The 17,611-nt window shown below is 41.9% G+C and overlaps 5 protein-coding genes across 8 annotated transcripts; 2 read left to right on the top strand and 3 right to left on the bottom strand.

Annotated features, from left to right (window-relative positions):
• The first annotated feature begins 1 nt into the window (after nucleotide 1).
• On the top strand, nucleotides 2-6,097 carry il12b2 (interleukin 12B 2). Of its 4 annotated transcripts, none has more exons than XM_029163355.3 (9): nucleotides 2-109; nucleotides 1,519-2,355; nucleotides 2,631-2,712; nucleotides 2,814-3,065; nucleotides 3,275-3,374; nucleotides 3,458-3,645; nucleotides 3,771-3,919; nucleotides 4,009-4,119; nucleotides 5,702-6,097. In XM_029163355.3, the coding sequence occupies exons 2-9, from the start codon at nucleotides 2,353-2,355 to the stop codon at nucleotides 5,831-5,833; spliced, it is 1,017 nt and encodes a 338-aa protein (XP_029019188.1). In that variant the 5' UTR covers nucleotides 2-109; nucleotides 1,519-2,352; the 3' UTR covers nucleotides 5,834-6,097. The 4 variants fall into 4 exon arrangements, with proteins under 4 accessions (XP_029019188.1, XP_055367831.1, XP_029019189.1 ...); XM_055511856.1 differs by having other exon boundaries at nucleotides 6-109; nucleotides 2,171-2,355; XM_029163356.3 differs by lacking the exon at nucleotides 2-109 and having other exon boundaries at nucleotides 127-2,355; nucleotides 3,278-3,374.
• Nucleotides 6,098-6,410: 313 nt separating this feature from the next.
• LOC114862736 (protease-associated domain-containing protein 1-like) lies at nucleotides 6,411-8,455 on the top strand. The gene is made up of 5 exons (XM_029163358.2): nucleotides 6,411-6,546; nucleotides 6,849-6,949; nucleotides 7,038-7,147; nucleotides 7,636-7,803; nucleotides 7,909-8,455. Exons 1-5 carry the CDS (start codon nucleotides 6,471-6,473, stop codon nucleotides 8,027-8,029), a joined length of 576 nt encoding a protein of 191 aa, XP_029019191.1. The 5' UTR covers nucleotides 6,411-6,470; the 3' UTR covers nucleotides 8,030-8,455.
• LOC114862654 (G-protein coupled receptor 183-like) lies at nucleotides 8,305-10,403 on the bottom strand. The gene is made up of 2 exons (XM_029163211.3): nucleotides 9,436-10,403; nucleotides 8,305-9,330 (listed from the first exon to the last, which is right to left on the bottom strand). Exons 1-2 carry the CDS (start codon nucleotides 10,317-10,319, stop codon nucleotides 9,276-9,278), a joined length of 939 nt encoding a protein of 312 aa, XP_029019044.1. The 5' UTR covers nucleotides 10,320-10,403; the 3' UTR covers nucleotides 8,305-9,275.
• Nucleotides 10,404-11,028: 625 nt separating this feature from the next.
• LOC129604657 (uncharacterized) lies at nucleotides 11,029-12,068 on the bottom strand. Its single transcript, XM_055512007.1, has 2 exons — nucleotides 11,162-12,068; nucleotides 11,029-11,095 (listed from the first exon to the last, which is right to left on the bottom strand). The coding sequence occupies exons 1-2, from the start codon at nucleotides 12,049-12,051 to the stop codon at nucleotides 11,029-11,031; spliced, it is 957 nt and encodes a 318-aa protein (XP_055367982.1). The 5' UTR covers nucleotides 12,052-12,068.
• A 1,395-nt stretch (nucleotides 12,069-13,463) lies between these two features.
• Nucleotides 13,464-14,330, bottom strand: LOC129604656 (G-protein coupled receptor 183-like). The gene has a single exon (XM_055512006.1). It carries the CDS (start codon nucleotides 14,328-14,330, stop codon nucleotides 13,464-13,466), a length of 867 nt encoding a protein of 288 aa, XP_055367981.1.
• Between the last annotated feature and the right edge of the window lie 3,281 nt (nucleotides 14,331-17,611).

Raw genomic sequence — 17,611 nt, 5'->3', positions numbered from 1 at the left:
TTATTGGGAGATCATTTCTGTCTTTGCAGCAACATTTCAACATACTTCACAGACTCAGGGCACAGAATAGTCTGACGGGCGGAGGAGGCACCAAGGACTTCACAGTCAGGTCTCATTTCCCTGTGTAGTAAATGTTTCTGAGGTGGATATTACAGATGTGAATATAGTTTATTTTCCACTTTATCTTGGAAGTTGTTTTAATGGTAGTACTGTGTAGTCCAGCGTAAACTACAGGTTGTACTCATAATGCTCATTTTGTGCAAAATTAGTCAGTGACAAAATTCTAAGGAAATAAATTGTGAGGATGTTTTCTAAGAATTTCCCTTTAAAGTCTTCTGTAGTCAACTGACTTTAAAAAGCTCCTTAGGTGAAAAATAGTGAGAAAGATCTTCAAGAGGCTTAAGTTTCCCAAGCAGAGGATTGAAATGGTAGAACAGCAGTATGTGTAAGAGATATTACCCAAATGCTGAATGACACCATTAATGTAACACACTAACAAAATCACATTGTACTAGGATTGTGTGTGTGGTCAGTGAAAGTGATCAGAACAAGTAGTTTTTAAATGACCTTTTTTAGAGTCATTTTGGAACAGACCCTATTTATTTTCCCCAGAGGTTCACACCTTGCATAGTGGGCTTTCCCAGAGTAATTAATGCAGGACATGGCTGCATTACTGCACCACCAGAAAGCAAAGATATTGATTTGCATTTGACAGCATCACGTTGCTTTCAGTGTAAATTAAATTTTAACTACAGCTATGTTAGGCTTTGGTGAACAAAGATATTAATTACATACAATTTGTCACTAGTTTCGCCTTGCACTGAGATGTTAGTTGACTTTCTCGGGGTAAGACCTCTTGACAGGACTTTTTGGGCTAAGTAAAGCGCATTCAGGCAGTATTCTAAGAAACTGTGAATAAGGCTCCATGTTTTCAGAGTAACATGTGAAATGGCTTCTTGTCACAGTTAATCATCAGAACATGGAGAAAAACAAGTTGGGTAAAATTTAAAATGCAGTCATCACTGCTGTTAAGTGAAAGTACAAATAGCATGTGTTTACTTACACTACTCTGGAACCTAGCATAGAAACTGTTGAAGAGAAGTGAAACAAACACTTGCGAACCTAAAAATTGCAATATATAAACACTATAGTTAAACATTCAAATGCAGTAGATGATAATGATTTCTTGTGTAAAGAAAGGTGTCTTGAATACTCAGACATGAATACTAAAAACGCTATTTAACTGGAAGGGAAACTGACCTTAAAGAACACTCCACTGATTCATAGTTTAGAACAGCATGGCTTGTAAAAGGATGAATATGATTTATTAATTTTTCATAAACATCAACTGCAAAGTTTTGTTAATTCACTGTTTAATTAAGACATGATGCTATGAGATTAATATGTTGGACGATAAACACGTTACAGTTGTGTTTTCCAAAAAGCACAACTATGACCTAAACATTCTCTGTCATGACAGTCACAGTTGTGACAAACTGTTTCCCTTATTCTATACAGTACATGACTAATACCCTGGGAAAATCCTCTTGTCTCTGCTTCCTCCTCCTGTCTGGATGTGTCACTGGAAGCCTTACATGTCCTCAGCAGGTCAACACCTGTCCAGTAATCAGTATAGCTTTGATGACGTACCACACATGACATGACGATACCTGTGTGATTTATCTATATCATTAAACTTATGCCCCATACATAAACTCCCAACATTCAAATATGCAGTACTGTGCACAGGCAGTTTCAAACCCATGGACCAATTGATAATTACAGCCTCAGTTCTTTGTGCATATTACATTAGTTGAGAAAAGCTAAACTAAACTCAATGTGAAAGAACAAATTCTCGATGAAGATAAAAGGTGAAGTTTATGTAGGCGTTTTCATGTGTCTGTGTCCAGTTTGTGTGTTTACAGTTGTGTTATTCAGATACTGTTATGATACAGTGTTTCAGATAAAAGGTTGAGGGCAATCCCCCAGCCCACTGCACGCCTACACCTAACACCTCTAGCTTCAGCTCTGTCCCCTATTCGAAACTCAGTTTAGGTTTTTTACTAAATTTGACATGCAAAACAGTGATAAGGAAATGCACTGTCTGCCACCTGGGTCAATATACTAATCAGTTTGCTATACTGTACCACTCGTTCTGCCTCACCTCCAGAGATGCCATGATGACTATGATGATGATGATGATGATGATGATGATGATGTGTGCTGTAAGCAACAATATATAAAGTGCTGCTCGTTGGACAGTGACAGCATACAACCATTGGCAGGACCACAGCTGAACTTCTGCTTTTTGATTTTTTTAGTAGCTTCAGTGCTTTCAGTAACTTCATCCAAATGGTAAGAAACAGCTCCTGGAAACTAAAATAAAGCATTAATTGTTAATTAATTAATTGCATTCATCGAAAATCGGGGGAGACAACGATCATCTTAGTTTTTCTGGTTCTTTTTGCATAGTCTGGACAGTAAAGCTAGAAAATGTCTGATGAACAAACACTGTATTTAGTTATATTTAGAGAAATTTGATATTAATAATGTACTGTACAAGGGTTTTACTAAAAGAAATTGATCATTTAAAAATAATGTTCTCCTTCTCTTGTCTCTTAATCCCTCAGAACACTTTGTGGCTGTGGGTATTTCAAACTCTCTTCATAATCCTGACAGGAGCCAATGAACTCAACAACTTTCCAGAAAACTGTATGTCTTTATTGATATGTATTTTATATATTTTCCCTTGTGGTTGTATGTCTCTTAACCTTTTATATAATACTTCACATGTGTTATGTGTGTTTTTGCAGTTATGGTGGTAAGAATGAACCACACAGCTACATTGACCTGTGGACAACAGCCCACCGGACCTGTCGTATGGAAATTTAATGATCAAGTCCTAAGTAAAGACTTATTTGACATCAGTGTAGACCCGGTCAGTCAGAAACTGACTGTGAGAAATGTCGACACTCCAATGATGGGCAAATACACCTGCTGGATGGGTGATAAGGAGTTATTGTCCACACATCTGCTGCTGGAGCATGAAGACGGTTGGCTGGCAGGTCAGACATCATTCATCTATTATGTACTGTGTTTATGGAGTCTGTTTTATTATAAGATAGTTCTTGTGTTATAGGTTTAGAAAGTTAACACATACTGAACTATTATGAGATGCACAATGTTCTGCTTTTTAATTTTTTTAATTTGTTTTTATCTTTTGACCAAATCCAGGCATTTTACAGTAAATGTTCTCACTGCTTGTGTTTTCTAGTAGATTTTCTCAACTGTCGGGCAAAGTCGTATGACTGTACCTTCAGCTGCACCTGGACTCGCAGCGACACAGCGGTGCGCCTGGGACTGGGGCATGACTGGTAAATATAATTAAGCATAAATTATAGGCAAAGGCTATGCTACATGTTCACTTCATCGTCTGCTTCACCGTTCTCCTCTGCAGCGCCAAAGGTGAGAAGTCGTGCCAATGGGTCACCAACAGTGACCGGCACGATGGAGGATTTGAGTTTGAGCTTTCCCACTCACTCCTGCCATACTCTGAGGAGAGCAGCATGCTGAAAGTCACTGCTGAGGCCATTGTTAACCTCTCCGTTCTCAGGGGAACTAAGGAATTTTATCTCAGAGACATTGGTAAGCTGACTAAAAGTGAGAAAAGTCACAGTTTAAAGTCAGCTTTTGTCAAATGACTGATCACAAAGAATAAATGTTTCTGCTCAGGAAAGTGATTTTCCTCTTCTTACGTACCTCCTGTGCAGTTCAACCAGACAGCCCCAAGATTGTCAACTGTCACGAGGTCCAGGAGGAGCTGAACGTGACCATTGAGCCGCCGTCCACCTGGTCAACTCCTCACAGCTTCTTCCGTCTGGAGCACGAGATCGAATATTTGCTGAGAGATGATGGCAAGGTACAGATAAGCTTTGAGCGAAACTAGATGCAGTCATTGCTTCATTTCTGTCACTGTGGTTTCTAATTGTCTGACGTGTCTAAATTTAGACTGAACGCTCGTCATCTGCTGTCATACCGAAGAGGATCAGCAAGCTGAGGGTCCGTTCCAGAGACCCGCTGGTGGTCTCACCCTGGAGCCAGTGGACTCCCTGGAAAAATGTAATGGGAATGAACCCAGCCCTGTCTGCTCCTGTCCTTTCTTATATCTGTGTGTAACGTGCACGCATGTCCTCGCACAAGCTGTTTTTCTCTATGCATTTCTGTCTCTCTTCCTAAAGCCATTAGATGGTACCACACTCACCAAAAGCTCAGTAATAAGTCAGTAGTTCGGTTTTACAAAAGATAAGTGCAGCACACTTTTATTATTTATTAATTAATGTATTATAAACTATTTATTTATTTATTTGTTTGTTTTAAATCATGCAGATGAAAATTTAAGCTAATGTCATTAATATGTACATATGGCATTCCATTTGCAATTGAAGGCACTACTATTGCCCAGTTTGGGTTTTCTAACCATTGGAGGTCATTGTGAAGTCTAAAGAAAGATGCAAACACTAGATATTTATTTTTACCAGCTAAATATGCCAGGTGGGGTCAAATGGATCATGGATCAAAGCTTGTAAAATTGGTCTTAACAGTTTTGTCCATGTGAAAAACCGTGACATTCTACATGATACATTTAATCATGCGTCAGAGTTTAGAGGGGTATTTTTAACTTGAGGTATTACGTCTAGACTGACTTTTATATCTTGTATTTCTTGTTTCTGTGTAATTTGGTGGTTTAGCATCGTGCATATGGCTATTAAAAGCACTTCCCTTTAAATGTTCCTTTTTATCATTAATGTGTTGCTCATGACATGCATATGCACTGACTGTCACTGAAGCAAAATTACCCAGCAGTTTTGATCAGTGCTGACCCACGTTTACTGTATTTACTATATAAGGGGGTGTGAAAAATATTAGTCACAGTAATTTGAAAGCACACTATGCACTTGATGACTGGTCATCATTTAAATTTACACTAAGCTCTCATTATTGAAAACATACTGACAAGGTACTAATAGTTTTCTTATTCAATGATAACGTCACTTTGTTTAAGTAGAAAAGCTTAAATTATGTGATTATAGTCAATTTATCTATTATAATTTCTCTTTAATATCATTAGTTTCCACACATCATCATTTCCAATAGAAGCACAAACCGTGGCTAACAAACAGTTACACAAGCTTGGGGAACCATATTTATTGACTGAGCTCAATGCTAACTATATGTTTTTTATTCTATTTTATGTAGTGTATCAAATTAACAGGTGAATTTTGTCATCTATTATTCCTACACATGGACATGAACATCAGAAATTTTAAACCAGATGCTGTGTGGAAGTAATGCATTACTGTATTTAGCTGCTGGTTGTTTACCTCTGTATATCTGTCTCTCTGTGTTTCTTTCTATGCTGGTGTTCCCCCTCTTCCTCCCATTTGGTCTTAGCTCTACTGGCATTCATACTGGACCAGATTTAAAAAAAACACAGGTCATCAGTCAAGGAGCATGCTACACTTTATTACACCTTTAAGAAACATATTTTATTGAAAAAGAACATTGTCCGTCACAACAAGGCATTCAGTCTACATGCTGCATGTAAAGCTCCTGAACAAAAGTAATATACTGTCCAACGGCAGTCACAGCATTGTTTTATTGATGTCTAAATGCACAGAAATTAAGCAGAGTTTCATTGCAGGTGAGAACAGGAAAGAAGCTCTGCAAATGCAAAAACAAAGCAAAATTCTGCTGCCCGGAGCTGCCAGCTGGGTACTTGGAGCAATGTGAGAAGAGGAAAATGAAAAAAAAAGAAAGAAAAATGCAAAGTTGACAAAAGCATGAAGAGGAACATGTTAAAGAAATACAGGGTCATATTGGACCTTGTTATTAAAGGTTCTACAATAAAACCTAACCCCAATGTAGTTAACATTTTTATATATTTGTTGTTAGCAAAAAGTATTATTGTGCATTTTAGTGCAAGGACTATCTTCAACATTTGGAAAGTATGTTAAGAACTAAAAACTGGATGTCTGACTTAATACTGTGTTGTTTTTTCTGGAAAAAAAAAATATGTAAAAAATGTTAAAAATGTTATGTATTTAGTTTTTGTATGAATGATGATTCACAATAAACTCAACCTTGGGAAAACCAGTGCACATTTTAATACTGCAGGTTGTGTAAAGAATAAACCAAAATTTTATTTTATTTTATTTTATTTTATTTTATTTTATTTTATTTTATTTTATTTTATTTTATTTTATTTTATTTTATTTTATTTTATTTTATTTTATTTTATTTTATTTTATTTTATTTTATTTTGCCCTGGGCCTACCGCATTTCCACGCATGCGCATGAAGAGGTTTGTGTGGCTAACCTAGCACCAACATCCGACAAAAGGACTACTAGAAAATATAAAGCCACGCTGCAGCTTCGTCTGTGACATACAGAGTGACACAAATGCCTTGAACATGGCAAAGGTTGTTCGGACAGCGGCGTTGATTCTATACCTTTGGAGCGTTTTCATGCAGTTTCGTCGCATGTCAGGTGAGACGGAAGCTGCAGAGACAAATTTAATAATGCTAGCCCACTGCTAATTTGGCTAAGCTAGCTGCGAGTGTCATTTGAAACCCAAAGCTTTTTGCCACGGTTTGTCATTTGCGGTGTCATATTTGACAAATGAGCGCAAATTCATTTGAATTTGTGAATAAATCAGTGTTTTCTGGGAATGTCAAATCATCTGCCCCCGATGCTGCCTAACTACACTGATAATACAGTTATTCCAGTGACTGACTAACTCTAAGTTTGGTTCCGTTCACATTTAGTAAATCTATTATGGACCTTTGCAGGGCTTGGTATCAACGAATTGCTGTATTTCCGAGTCATCATTCCAGAGGATATAGGTTACATTTTCAGTGCAGCACCTGCTAAAGACTTTGGAGGACATTTTGTAAGTTACCTTGAGCACTGTTAGTTCACATGAACCTATTCTCACTCTGCATTCACGTTCTAATAATCTTCTTTCCTTTGGTTTATAGACGTCATCTTATGATGAGATATACCTGGTGCCCGCAGACCCAGAGGACGGCTGCTCAGAGCTGAGGGACACAGACACGATTCAGGGACAAGTCGTCCTTGTGGAGAGAGGGTATGACCCTGCACCACCAGCATCACTCACAGAGAATGGGAACATGAAAGATGTGGGTTACGGAGAGATATATTGAGGAAACGAAAGTTGTGGTGTAAGAATTAGTTTCCGTTAAGCAGCCAAGAAACTAGCTCTTGCGTAAACATGAATGAAAAGATTTTAGTAACCTGTTTGTAAATTAGCTGTAAGAAGTAGTGTATTATTCCTGACTATCCAAGAGTCCATAGAGGAACATTTGAACTACAGTATGCATAAATGTTCAAACATGTTCACACTTTGTCCCAGCAAAATCAAAAATCATCACTTTCCCAAAACATATACCTTGTATCTGAAACATGTAACAAGGTTCTTTCAAGTGTTCAACAGTTGTTGGCAATGTTTAAACAATTTTTAGGGAGGGACAAAATTTAAAGATCAACATAGTTTGTCACACTAAAACAAAGTTGTTACACATATGTATAATATTTCTATTCTTGTTGTGACTGCAGAGGCTGCTCTTTTGTACAAAAGACACGACAAGTAGAGGAAGCAGGAGGTAAAGCTGTTCTAATTGCTGATAATGCCGTGGACAACGACAGTCAGTACCTTGACATGATCACTGATGGAAGCACGGCCAAGCCAAGCATACCTGCTCTATTTTTGCTGGGACGTGACGGGTAAGATGTAAAGACGATCACATTCACATTGCTTCACTTTTTACAAGCATTAATGCGATATATTTCAGTGCTTGATCACATTTCCCAACTTTGCATGTTTTCTAGGATGATGATCAGACGATCCCTTCACAGACAAGCTTTGCCGTGGGCTGTCATTTCCATTCCTGTTAATGTTTCCTCTTTGGCCTCATTCCCACTCAAGCAGCCACCATGGACACTGTGGTAGAAATCACACGCACACACCCACAGCATTCTCACATCAGTACATATCCTGTCAGCAGTGAATAAACTCACAGACCAGAAGGGAATTTTTTGGTAGTGGTAAACAAATTGACAGCAGATAGTGGTGAACCATTAAATTAAAAAAAACAGCTTTACATATACAGTCAAAGGCATGTGAAGAGTTATACTGACTGAGGACGTGAGTCTTTCTGTAAAACACTCTAGGGACACGTCATACGATCTATTGGTTGAAGTAGTTCAACAAAAACATTAATCAAATACTACAAGTTCTAGCACAAACCACTATCGGCAATAAACTAGTGCTTACTTCACTAAAGTGCAGGTTTGATCCATGTTTTTGCATGACATTTTGGCTTGGAAATGTTTTTTATTGTAAATAAATTAAAAATTAAATTTTTTTAGTCATTTATTGGTCTTCTGAGCTATATCTGTTCTATATCTACATCCGTTTTATGTTCTTGGTTTGAGAGCTTTGCTATAAAAACCATACTACAAAAAAAGTTGGAGGAAAAAGTCAGACACTAGTCTGCAAAAAAGGAACAGGTTTAGGTCATCTTTAGGAAAATACCTTTTTTTTTACTTTGGAAAGTTTATTAGTTTCTGCTATTCTATTATGACCTCTGCATCAAGTTGCCCATTTAGGCCCAAACACATAGTTTACTTTATATTTGTTTTATCAGTCTTCCATGACTTAGAATTTTGCAACACTTGGTAACAAATTAACTTGGATGAAGCCACTCTGAACTGAACTTACCAGACATCACAATATAACTTTTACTAAACACTGGTCGCCTTTAAAAAGGAACTGCAATTTAATGTTTGTTTTTTTCACACATTGGCAAAGCAAACAAATGCCACAAACGTGAAGGGTGGAACTGCTTATGTTTTGGTGGTCAGGCATAAGTATTATGCACCACCAGATGGAGCTGTTGGCTGTTTTTATTATAGGAACGCGCATGGTTTACTTGTCTGTGAACAGTCCGTTCCTTTTGGGCCCAGGCATCACACAGACATACCGTATTTGAACCAGAGAATCATTTGGATTGTGAGCTTTAGAGCTTTTAGACTGAATCTGCGGGATTGTACTTATAATTATGATGTTTACGCCCAATGCACAAAGACACAACATCACTTTCATTATTTACAGCCTTATATTATGGTTCTAATATGATATTAGTGACATATCAGGTTTAATTTCCACTTTGGATGTCGGATTCCTTAGTTCCTAGTTATTTCCTGTAGAAGACGGTAGCCCTGTCTTCCTTCCTGTGGCTGGAGCCGACTCTGAGGAAAGTGGTTACAGACGGATTATGAGCAACCATAGATTAATACAATCACAAGGTGGCGACATGAATAAACTAATGTGGGTGAGTTCTGCGCCTCCGTTACCTCCTCTTGCACCGCGGACACAGTCGGCCCCACACTGTCCTCAGCGCCGCCTCCCGCAGAGCCGGACTCCCCCACATGTAAGCAGAGGGCGTGCACACCGCGTTGAAACGGGCCATGATGGCGAACAGGTTCGTGGCCTCGTTTCGAAACGTCAGGCCTTGACCTGCGGTCAGTCTGAGGACGATGTTCACAAACGAGGGGAACCACAGCAACAAAAAGCTCATCACAACAAAGATGATGATCCTCAGCGATTCCTTTTTGCCGTCTTTCTCGGCGCTCGGAGGCTCCCTCTCCACTTGGAATCGGGCAACGACGTACAATTTAACGGTCATGGCGACATTGGCGAGCACGATGAACTGAAAGAGCACTATGCTGAGCGCGTACATCTGCACCGCTTTGCCGAGTGGCAGCAGGTTCCTGGCGAGCACGTGGGCGAAGTTGTAAAGCCAGCAGCCGACGTTAACGCAGATCACGACCCGCCGCGTCACGAAGCGGCTGTAGATGAACGGATGACACACAGCAAAGTACCGGTCTAACTGTGCAAACAGAAACGTAATGATGTTGACCCCCAGGAGTGTGGGCAGCACGTTGTAGGTGCCGTTCCTCGACGGGTATCCCTCCTGGACGTCAAACAGGCCCAGATAATACACGGAGAAGCCGATCAGCGTGTCACAAATGCTGGTGTTGGACATGAAAATGAACCTGTTCTGGAGGCGCAGCGCTCGGCTGCATAAGATGCCGACGACCACCGTCCCCGCCACAAGAACCGTGGTGGTGGCGAATAAAACCTGGAAGGTGAAGATGAAGTAATCCGCGGCGCTGTCGAAGCTCACGGAGAGAGGCACCGCTCCCGACACGTGGTCTGTGCCGTTGGAGGGGCGCATCGTCCAGGCGTCAACGCCAACGTGCCAGCTTTACTTTATATGAAACGAGAAGTCACGAGCCTTGATCTCTGGAGATGACATGACGTCATGTTATCCTCGGCGACACGGGCCTCGCCCCGATGCCTGCAGAGGATTTAGCTGAAATTTATAAAGGCCGATATTTGGTGGATTTGGCTCGCGTGCAACATGTCATTTTCATTTTAATGTGTTGTCCTTTAACAACTGCATTTTATAAAAGTACATTTACTTATAAATACAAATCAGTGTAGGAACTCAGCTTATTGACGGCTTTAGTTTTTTTTAATAAGTTAGTTTATCTGCATAGTTAAAAATTGAGATAGATTAATGAAATTAATATTTCTTTAAATTGTGACACATTCTGCATTGTTGGCAAATATACAAATGTTTTAAACGTGACCGAGACATAAACAAGCCTAAATAAGATAGGGAAAGAAAATCTATTAAAATAATTAATAATCAAAGCACCTTTGTTTTCTCATTTAATATTACAATGAGATTATAGCTCAAGTATATTTTAATTATTGATCACTTTTTTAAAAAATGTGACATTGCATTTTACTTTAAAAAATGATAATAATGATAATGATAATAAAATCAATTTAATGATATTGGTTATTAATTATTTGTGCATGATACATTTCACACAGTCAGAGCCAACAGTTTGATATAATTTTCCTTTCTTTTTATTTCACGGCGGGTGAATCTTCATCTGGCCTCCGTTGCTTTTCTTGTTCACTGCACCCGACTGTGAAACGCTAAGAAAGAAGCGAGTTCAAAACGCATTATTTTAAGACAAATGAGCTGCATCTTCACGCCTTTACCTTGTCTTGCACCTCGGACACACCCTGGCCCACACCGTCCGGACCGTGGCCCTCCTCAGAGCTGGACTGCCCCACAGGTAAACCGACGGGGTGCACAGAGCGTTCAGACGGGCCAAGGAGCCAAACGCGTTGGTGGCGTCGTTCCTGAAGCCCAGTCCTTTTCCCAGCAAGAGTCTGAGCACGATGTTAACAAACGAGGGGCACCACAGCACCAAGAAACTGATAACCACAAAAATGATGATTCTTAATGACTCCTTATTGCTTTCTCTCTCGGCACTGGGGGGTTCTCTTTCAAGCTGGTATCTGGCAACAACATACAGTTTAATAGTCATGACCACTTTGGTGAACACGATGAGTTGCAAGGTTACAATACCGTAAACATACATCTGTATTGCTTGGGAAAGCGGCATGAAATTCGAAATGATCGCAGTAAAGTAGGAATAAAGCCAACAGTAAACGTTTGCAGAGATGACGACTCTGCGGGTTATGAAGCGCGTGTAGATGAAAGGGTGACAAACCGCAAAGTAGCGGTCAAACTGTGCAAATAAAACCGCCAATATGTTCACACCAAGCAGAGAGTGCAGCATGTTATACGTTCCATTCCGTGACGGATATGTTTCCTGAACGTCAAACAGGCCAATGTAAAACACGGAGACGCCGATGAGCGTGTCACAAACACTGGTGTTGAGCATGAAAATGAACCTGTTCTGAAGGCGCAGCGCCCCGTTGGCCCAGATGGTTATTGCCACAGATCCGGCCACGAGAACGGTGCTTGTAGCGAAAAGAATCTGAAAGATGAACACGAGATAATCCCCAGGATTGTCGAAGTTCACGGAGAGAGGAACTCCTCCGGGCACAGAGTTCGTGTTACTGTTATTGGGAACCAGCATCGTTTCGATGGCGCAACTTGAAAGTAAGGTGCTTATGTAGCAGCTGGATGAGACGCTGCCCACGTGAACCCAGACTGTCCCTTCCCTCTGGGAGCGGGGATGCAATCACGCACAATGATCACGTGATTTCAAACAACATTTCAGCATTAATTACAGATTAAAACACTGGAATCTATGAAGTGCTTTGCTGCGTTCAGACAAAAAACGCTTTATTTTCTTGGTGCATCTTGATAAATCCTGCGTGAACTGAATACAAGCTGTTTAAGGTGAAATCTTTTCACATATTTAATTTCAACAACAGTAAAAAACATTTGAGAATTGACTGTGTTGTAATAATTAAAAATAAAGTGGTTGTCTGACATGAAATATTCGTACATAGACCTTATCTTTAATTTAGGACGAAGCTCTTTTAAATATTAGTCTTTATGAACAGCAGAAGCAGATATTATAGCCTGATAAATTAAATAAACATTAATTTGCTGGCAAACACAATTTTTTTTTTCCTATATTTCTTGGTTTGAGAAGAAATATCTCGGCACATTACATTTGATCACAACAATGGGCCATTACTGTAAAGTTAACTCAATAATTACGTTGTAATATAAATGAATTCTAAACTCAATACAACTGATAGGCAAAGAAATTGTGTCTGAAAGGTAATTTTCCTTAATGGCGAGATGGATCTGGAGAACAGACAAACAAGTAACAGACCCTAAAAATGGTAGCTTTTAGTCTATTGACGGTCGTTGCCCATAATGTACGAGCTGAGCCTCCGATCGTCTCAGTCGTCACTTCCAACGAAATGGAACTGACCGTGGTCCTGAACCTGCAGCAGACCACGATGTTTCTCGCCAAAGTTCACCAACATGCGCTTTGTCCTCAGCCTCATCAATAAACAGATGGTCGTTGACTTCATACGACCGTTCACTCCTCCCTGATCCGTGGCACGTTCAGGTTCAACATCCTGCCAGGCCGCGGTTGTGCCCACCTGTGGAACTAAATTACACTAATGAGGTGGTGTGGAAACTGTGTCACAGATCAACATATCGTTCCACCACGGTATATTTTTCACCTTAAGAATCCCCCCCCAATATTTGTATATATTGATACATATATTGATTGATAATTGATATATTGCTACATATAATTAAGTATTTGACATATTTTATTTAACAAGCGAAATGCTCAGTAAGTAAAAACAGTGTAATGGACGTGCAGAGACAAGACGTTAACAGAAATAAACGTTTTGCTGATGCTGTTTGCTGCTTTATCATCATTTCTTCGCCCATCAAAGTTGAAGCCTACTCTAAACAGAGAGGACGCATTCAGTTAGAGTCACTGCCTTTATCAGACAAAGGTTAAATGTTCCCAGACACATGAATGGGGGCTTTTTAAAATGACCAGCCCGTTTCTTACCGTACTCGCCGCCTGGGACACATCCTTCGCCACACCGTTCTCCACACGGCCTCCCGCAGCGCCGGGCTGCTCCAGACGTACACGGACGGGGTGACCAGCGCGTTAAAGCGTGCCATGATGGTGAACGGGTTGGTGGCTTCATTCCTAAACGTCAGACCTTTGCCACTGAATTGTCTGACAAGTATGCTGACAAAGGAAGGGCCCCACAGAGTCAAGAAGGACAGGACCACAAACACGATGGTGCGCAGGGATTCCTTTTTGTTGTCCCTGTCGACGCTGGGCGCTTCTCTCTGCAGCTGATTCCTGGCGATAACGTAGAGCTTCACCGTCATCGCCAGTTTCGTTAGAACTACAATCTGCAGAAACATGACACCGAATGCGGTTATTTCAGCCGATTTCGAGAGCGGCATCACGTTCCGTATCGTGAGCGTGGCGTAGGTCTGGATCCAGCAGAACGCGCACGTCCCCACGACCACGGACCTCGTCACGTGGCGGCTGTAGAAGAACGGGTGGCACACGGCCACGTAGCGGTCGATCTGAGCGCAGAGGAAGGTCAACACGTTGACCCCCAGGAACGAGGGTAGGATGAAGAAGCTCCCGTTCCTCGAGGGGTAGCCCTCTTGGACGTCGAAGAGGCCGAGGTAGTAAACCGAGCAGCCCGTCAGAGTGTCACTGATGCTCGTGTTCAGCATGAATATGAAGCGGTTCTGGCTTCGCAGGGACCGAGTGGTCGTTATAGCGACGACCACCGAGCCGGCGACCAGCGCCGCACTGGTGGCGAACACAATGTGGAAGATGAAGATGAGGAAGTCCTCGGGACAGCTGAAAGACACCGACAGGGGGACGGTGGCATTAAGGAGCATCCTGACGCTCAGCCAGAAGACGAGCGGCCGTTATATATAATGGAGCTGAGGCAAACCTCCTGATCTCCAGGGGGCTGCGAGTTTGACACAAACAAGTGCGGGTCCAGCTGTCGTTAAGTAATTCAACAACAAAAACATCTCCAATTTTCTTATAATATTAATATTATTGTATGTCATTACAATTTGTTTTCAGCATGATGCTTATTTGGCCTTTTAACGCAACTGTCTCGGATCATCGTTGCTTCATAAACACGATAATCACAGCGATTGTTTGCATGTCTCACTTCATCATGATGTTGAATGCAACAAGTTACGGTTTTTTTACAGATAAAAAAAGAACACTACTGGTCGAGTGAAGGTGACATGAGCACATGGACGAACACTAGTCTGAAAACATCCAATACCGGACATGTCAGTGCGCGTTAGCCGCTAGAGGGAGCACTGGGGCAAAACACTCCTATTAATCAGAATCAGAATCAAAATCAGAAAAAGCTTTATTGCCAGGTCTTGTAGAGAGCACGTTACAGAACTTGGAATTTGACTTGATGTTGGCAGGTGGTGCATCTCAACATAAAAATACAAATAATTAAAATGAAGTTATGTACAGAATATACACAGTGGAGTGAAATGGATGTGCAGGTGGTCTAGAATGGTGTGACCTGTAGAGACACACAGTGTGTTGCATGGAAAGTATGAAAGGCGTTGTCATTGAAAGGCCGTTGTAACCTATAAAATGATGTCGTTTGTTCAACTAACGCCTATAAACAAGTCCAGCTGTGTTCTAGCTAAATGTTAGAGGCTGTTTATGAGTCTTGGTTCAGAAGCACTGAGAAAGAGTCAGGGACAGTCCCGCCGTTAAAACCAACAGTTGAATGTGGTTTATTTGGAAACCAAAGCAAAACTGAAAACTCGCCCGCGTCAGCTTCGAAAACGACTCAAAAGTTTAGAGAGATCACAGCAAACAATCATTTTACTTTCAGTTAAACATGTTTAACCAGTGTCGTATAATTCGTACGCACTGGGGCCAAGTCGTGTATTGGTGACACTGTGCGTAATGAACGGGAGTTTGCGCATCCGCCGCTCACTGGGAATTGAAGTCACGCGCGTGGCTGGAAGTTTGAGTCTGTATAAATCCCAGCACGTGCAGCTGTTCGCGAGCGCGTGCTCTGCGTTCAGACGCGAAGCACGGATGAGTAACAGCAGCCAGCTGTCCTTCGTGTTGCCCCTCACAAGTTTCGGCAATGTCCTGTTCGTGCTTTTCAGCATTGCTCTGGGCACGGCCATTGTTTTCACCAACGCGTCCGTGTCTCTGTCCATAATGCTGAACGGGGCGCTGCGCGGCGAGAACCGCTTCATGTACATGCTGAGCACCTGCCTCAGCGACCTCTGCACCGGCGTCTCTTATTACTACGTGGGCGTTTTGGACGTGAAGGACACCCTCGACTCGCCCACGAGAACGTTCTTCGTTGCCCCCACGTTCCTCGGCGTGTCTTTCATGGCCGTCCTCGCGGCACAGGCGGACCGGTACCACGCCGTGGCGTCACCCTTTAAATACTCCCAGCGCATGACCCGGAGCGTCACCCTGCTGGTCATCGTCGCCTGCTGGGTCTACGCCTTCGTCATCGTGGCGCTGCAGAACATGCTGACAATCGGGGTCGCCAGAAGAGTCACGAGCATCGGTACATTTGCGGGCAATGTATTCGCTGTGGTTATAATGATAGGGCTGAACATCAAGCTGTTCGTCATAGCCAGGTTCCAGCTGGACAGGGAGCCCCCCTCAGAGGAGCGAGACACCAAGCGCGCGTCCGTGTATCTCATCCTAGTGGTGGCTGCGTGCTTCCTGGGCACGTGGCTTCCCTTGTGCTGTCACGTCATCGCCTGTAATTTCGCAGGCTCTACCTGTTATGCGACCAAGAACGAAGGCACCGACCCCATTCGCATTTTTCCCCGAGTCAACGCAGCCCTGACCCCCATGCTGTACGTCAGAGGGTGCCGTCCGCTCAGAGCGACGCTGCTCTCCACGGTGTGGAGGCCCTGCGGCCGGAGGAGGTGACGGGGTGGACACTCGGTGTTTTTGCCTTTGACACCAGAGCTCTAATAACGTAAACGTGCGTCTCTGAAGCATTTGTCGATGTCTTGCTGAGCAACGTAAATGTCCTGAATGTTACCCTACATGTGTGTATATATGCTTTTACCGGCATCTTTATGCACTGCAGGGCTGTGACTTTGTATTTAACACGTGTCAGTACATTATATTCATTTATTGGTCTGTTCATTTTTAATTCTGTATTCAATGTCTTGAGTTTCTGAAGATTTGAAAGTTGTCCCTTTCTTCCTCAGCTCATCACTGTATATAAGTATACATGTGACACATAATTTATGGTAGTAGCTGGCATGACTCATGCGTAGAATTCATTAATTCACAAACTTTCTCGTTTGAAATTGCTAAACAGGATTAATTCATTATCGTGTCTCGTTCGTGTGCGACTCGATTACAGGGAATAATTAATTATAACCTTTAATTTATGCTAGAATATTTTTAGTGTATATATGTTAAAGTCAATGGTGTCCAATTTTTAAATGCTTAGATCTAAGATTTACAGGCTTGTTTGAACAAGTACGTAGTCATTGTCTCTAGATGACATCACAAATAAACTACAATAAATTATCCGTACACTTAATCGAATTAGTTTGTAGCGATGAACGTTAACCATCGGTCAGTAGACCGTAGCTGTGTCCACTATTGTTCCTAAAGGATTGCTGGCTACAGCATCCCGGCGCCGTGGTTATGCAACATGAGCGCGTGGAACCTGCGGTTTCCGCAGCGACCACAGAGCGGCAGAAGAGGACTTTGGCACGACGCCACCCCCCTCGCTGTCCACGGAACGTGAAGCATGGGAAGAAACCACGGGAGCTGACTCTACCTGGATCAATTATAGTCTTTACAGGCTCGGCGAGCAATGGGACAAACACATGTAACTACAGGCAGGTGACATAATCCAAGGAACCAAGTTGGCAGAGGGTCATTAAAAGGTGAAGGCCTTTGGTGAAGCCCATCAGTGGTTGTGCCATATTTCTCCACTGTTCTTGAAGGAGGAGCCACAGATTGCCACACTTCCGCACATCTGGTTCCCAATTCTTGAACCAGAACCTCTCTTCTCTCCCACTTCTGAGTCTTGTGTCTGAAATATTTAAAATTACCCACTTCCGTTTTTATGATATAAATATAACAAAAAACCAAAACCATGATTAGACCATGCATAACTAATGAAACGGTTGAG

The sequence above is a fragment of the Betta splendens genome, chromosome 9 (genome assembly GCF_900634795.4).
Source record: "Betta splendens chromosome 9, fBetSpl5.4, whole genome shotgun sequence".
NCBI classification, from domain to species: Eukaryota; Metazoa; Chordata; class Actinopteri; order Anabantiformes; family Osphronemidae; genus Betta; species Betta splendens.
This window is presented reverse-complemented; position numbering and strand designations above follow the sequence as displayed.

Bases quoted from the DNA above. Each gene is read 5' to 3' on its own strand.
- LOC129604656 (XM_055512006.1), bottom strand. From the start codon at position 14,330: ATGCTCCTTAATGCCACCGTCCCCCTGTCGGTGTCTTTCAGCTGTCCC.
- LOC129604657 (XM_055512007.1), bottom strand. From the start codon at position 12,051: ATGCTGGTTCCCAATAACAGTAACACGAACTCTGTGCCCGGAGGAGTT. The intron at 11,096-11,161 runs GTAAAGGCGTGA...CTTCTTTCTTAG, and splicing joins TGTCCGAGGTGCAAGACAAG to CGTTTCACAGTCGGGTGCAG.
- LOC114862736 (XM_029163358.2), top strand. From the start codon at position 6,471: ATGGCAAAGGTTGTTCGGACAGCGGCGTTGATTCTATACCTTTGGAGC. The intron at 6,547-6,848 runs GTGAGACGGAAG...GGACCTTTGCAG, and splicing joins GCAGTTTCGTCGCATGTCAG to GGCTTGGTATCAACGAATTG. The intron at 7,804-7,908 runs GTAAGATGTAAA...CATGTTTTCTAG, and splicing joins TTTTTGCTGGGACGTGACGG to GATGATGATCAGACGATCCC.
- LOC114862654 (XM_029163211.3), bottom strand. From the start codon at position 10,319: ATGCGCCCCTCCAACGGCACAGACCACGTGTCGGGAGCGGTGCCTCTC. The intron at 9,331-9,435 runs GTAACGGAGGCG...CACTTTCCTCAG, and splicing joins TGTCCGCGGTGCAAGAGGAG to AGTCGGCTCCAGCCACAGGA.
- il12b2 (XM_029163355.3), top strand. The intron at 3,646-3,770 runs GTAAGCTGACTA...CCTCCTGTGCAG, and splicing joins ATTTTATCTCAGAGACATTG to TTCAACCAGACAGCCCCAAG. The intron at 4,120-5,701 runs GTAATGGGAATG...GTTTCATTGCAG, and splicing joins AGTGGACTCCCTGGAAAAAT to GTGAGAACAGGAAAGAAGCT.